Below are 2709 nucleotides of genomic sequence, written 5' to 3' on the forward strand. Positions count from 1 at the left end.
GGGGAGCCCACGGTGCTCTCCAGCTTGGACAGCTCATAACCTGAAAAAGGGGGGCAGGGACCCCAAAAATGACCTTCAGGGACCCCAAAAACACCCTCAGGGACCCCAAAAACACCCTGGGACCCAAAAAATACCTCAAAGATCCCAAAAATTCCAGAGATCCCCCCCAAATCCCTCCAGGGGAGCCCACGGTGCTCTCCAGCTTGGACAGCTCATAGCCTGAAACAGGGGGGCAGGGACCCCAAAAATGACCTTCAGGGACCCCAAAAACACCCTCAGGGACCCCAAAAATTCCAAGGATTCCCCTCAAATCCACCTGGGATCCCAAAAACCCCCTCAGGGATCCCCCAAATCCCTCCCAGGTGCTCTCCAGCTTGGACAGCTCATAGCCTGGGAAAGGGGGGGTTGGGGGGTCAGGGCACCCCAAAAACACCCTCAGAGACCCCAAAAACACCCTCAGGGACCCCAAAAACCCCCCCAGGACCCCAAAATTCCATCAGGGATTCCCCAAATCCCCTCAGAGACCCCCCCAAACACCCCCAAATCCCCCCTTTAGGGCCTCAAACTCCCCCTTTTTTGCGACCCCAAAACGCCCTCTTTTGGGGACAAACCCCCTGTTTTGGGGACCCCCCCAATTTCAGGGGACCCCTCCCCGTTTTGGGGACCCCTCCCCAAATTTAGGGACCCCCCCAAACACCCCCAAATCCCCCCTTTAGGACCTCAAACTCCCCCTTTTTTGCGACCCCAAAACGCCCTTTCAGGACCCCAAATCCCCCTCTTTTGGGGCAACTCCCCCCGTTTTGGGGACCCCCCCATTTCAGGGGACCCCTCCCCGTTTTGGGGACCCCTCCCCAAATTCGGGGACCCCCCCCCCAGACTCACTGAAGGCGATGAGGAACTTCCCATAACCCCGGCGCTGGTACGGGGGCAGCGTCAGGATGCAGGCGACGTTGTTCCCGTCCGGGGACTCCTTCTCCTGGGGGGGACATTTTGGGGACAATTTGGGGACATTTGGGGATTTGGGGGGATTTGGGGACACTGGGGGGGGTTGGGGACATCGGGGGTGTTGGGGAAGATTGGGGGCATTGGGAGGATTTGGGGACATTGGGGAGATTTGGGGATATTGGAGGGATTTGGGGACATTTGGGAGGATTTGGGGATATTGGAGGGATTTGGGGACAATTGGGGGACATTGGGGGGATTTGGGGGGATTGGGGGACTTTGGGGACATCGGGGTGACACAGGTGAGGTGGTGCAGGTGGACAAAAGCAAACACAGGGTGACAGGAGCAGACAGGAGGTGCCCCAGGTGAGTGCCCACCTTGGAGAAGTAGCCCACGACGTGGGCACAGGTAACACAGGTGACACAGGTGACACAGGTGACACAGGGGAGGTGACGCAGGTGAGGTGACACAGGGAGGTGACAGGAGCAGACAAGGGGTGACAGGAGCAGACAGGAGGTGCCCCAGGTGAGGTGCCAGGTGAGCGCCCACCTTGGAGAAGTAGCCCACGACGTGGGCACAGGTGACACAGGTGACACAGGTGAGGTGGCACAGGTGGACAAAAGCAAACACAGGGTGACAGGAGCAGACAGAGGTGCCCCAGGTGCCCCAGGTGCCCCAGGTGAGCGCCCACCTTGGAGAAGTAGCCCACGATGTGGGCGCCGTGCCGATCCACCTCGGTGAGCAGGTAGAACACGAAGGGCTCCACGTCGAAGTAAAGGGTCTTGTGGTCCAGGAAGAGCTTGGCCAGCAGGCACAGGTTCTGGCAGTAGATCTGGGCGGGGCACAGGTGTGTCCCAGGTGGGCACAGGTGTGTCCCAGGTGCCCTCCAGGTACCCCCCAGGTGTGTCCGGGCCGTACCTTGTGGTCCTTCCCGTCCACCTCGTAGACGGAGATGTTGCTCTTGCGGTAAATCTCCCGCCCCGGCGGCTGCCGCCACTGGCACTGCCCCTGGCCAGGTGGGCACAGGTAAGTGGGCGCCCAGGTGTGCCCCAGGTAAGCCCACAGGTGCCCCGGATGAGCCTCGAGTGCAGCAAGGTGTGCCCCAGGTGAGCCTCAGGTGTGTCCCAGGTGTGTCCCAGGTGTGCCCCAGGTAAGTCCAGGTGTGCCCAGGTGACCCCCAGGTGTGCTCCAAGTGAGCCTCAGGTGTACCCCAAGTGTGTCCCAGGTAAGTCCAGGTGTGCCCAGGTGACCCCCAGATGTTCCCCAGGTAAGTCCAGGTGTGCCCAGCTGTACTGCAGGTGCGCCCCACGTAACTCCAGGTGTATCCCAGATAACTCCAGGTGTATCCCAGATGTGCCCAGATGTGCCCTGGGTAAACCCAGGTGAGCCTCAGGTGTGCCCCAGGTAAGTCCAGGTGTGCCCAGGTATATCCCAGATGCCCCCAGGTGCCCCCCAAACATATCCAGGTGTATCTCAAGTGTGCCCAGGTGTGTCCCACCTCCTTCCAGGTGCCCCTCAGGTGTATCCCAGGTGTGTCCCATCTCCCCCAGGTGTATCCCAGGTATGTGCCAAGCATATTCCAGGAGTATCCCACCTGTATCTCACCTCCCCCAGGTGTATCCCAGGTGTATCTCCAGGTATATCCCAGGTGCCCCCCAGGTGTGTCCCACCTCCCCCAGGTGTATCCCAGGTATTCCAGGTGTATCCCAGGTGTATTCCAGGTGTATCCCAGCTGTATCCCACCTCCCCCAGGTGTATCCCAGGTG

General features: G+C 60.2%; 1 protein-coding gene across 1 annotated transcript; it reads right to left on the reverse strand.

The window, feature by feature from the left end:
* Window positions 1-94: 94 nt before the first annotated feature.
* On the reverse strand, window positions 95-2023 carry LOC113942022 (histone acetyltransferase KAT8-like; the record flags this gene model as incomplete). The annotated part of the gene is made up of 4 exons (XM_027633161.1): window positions 95-219; window positions 883-976; window positions 1635-1775; window positions 1862-2023. Coding segments are annotated over 4 exons (522 nt in total), but the record flags the coding sequence as incomplete, so codon positions are not given.
* Window positions 2024-2709: the final 686 nt, after the last annotated feature.

The sequence above is a fragment of the Corapipo altera genome, unplaced genomic scaffold (genome assembly GCF_003945725.1).
Source record: "Corapipo altera isolate COAL_440 unplaced genomic scaffold, ASM394572v1 57691, whole genome shotgun sequence".
Taxonomy (NCBI): domain Eukaryota; kingdom Metazoa; phylum Chordata; class Aves; order Passeriformes; family Pipridae; genus Corapipo; species Corapipo altera.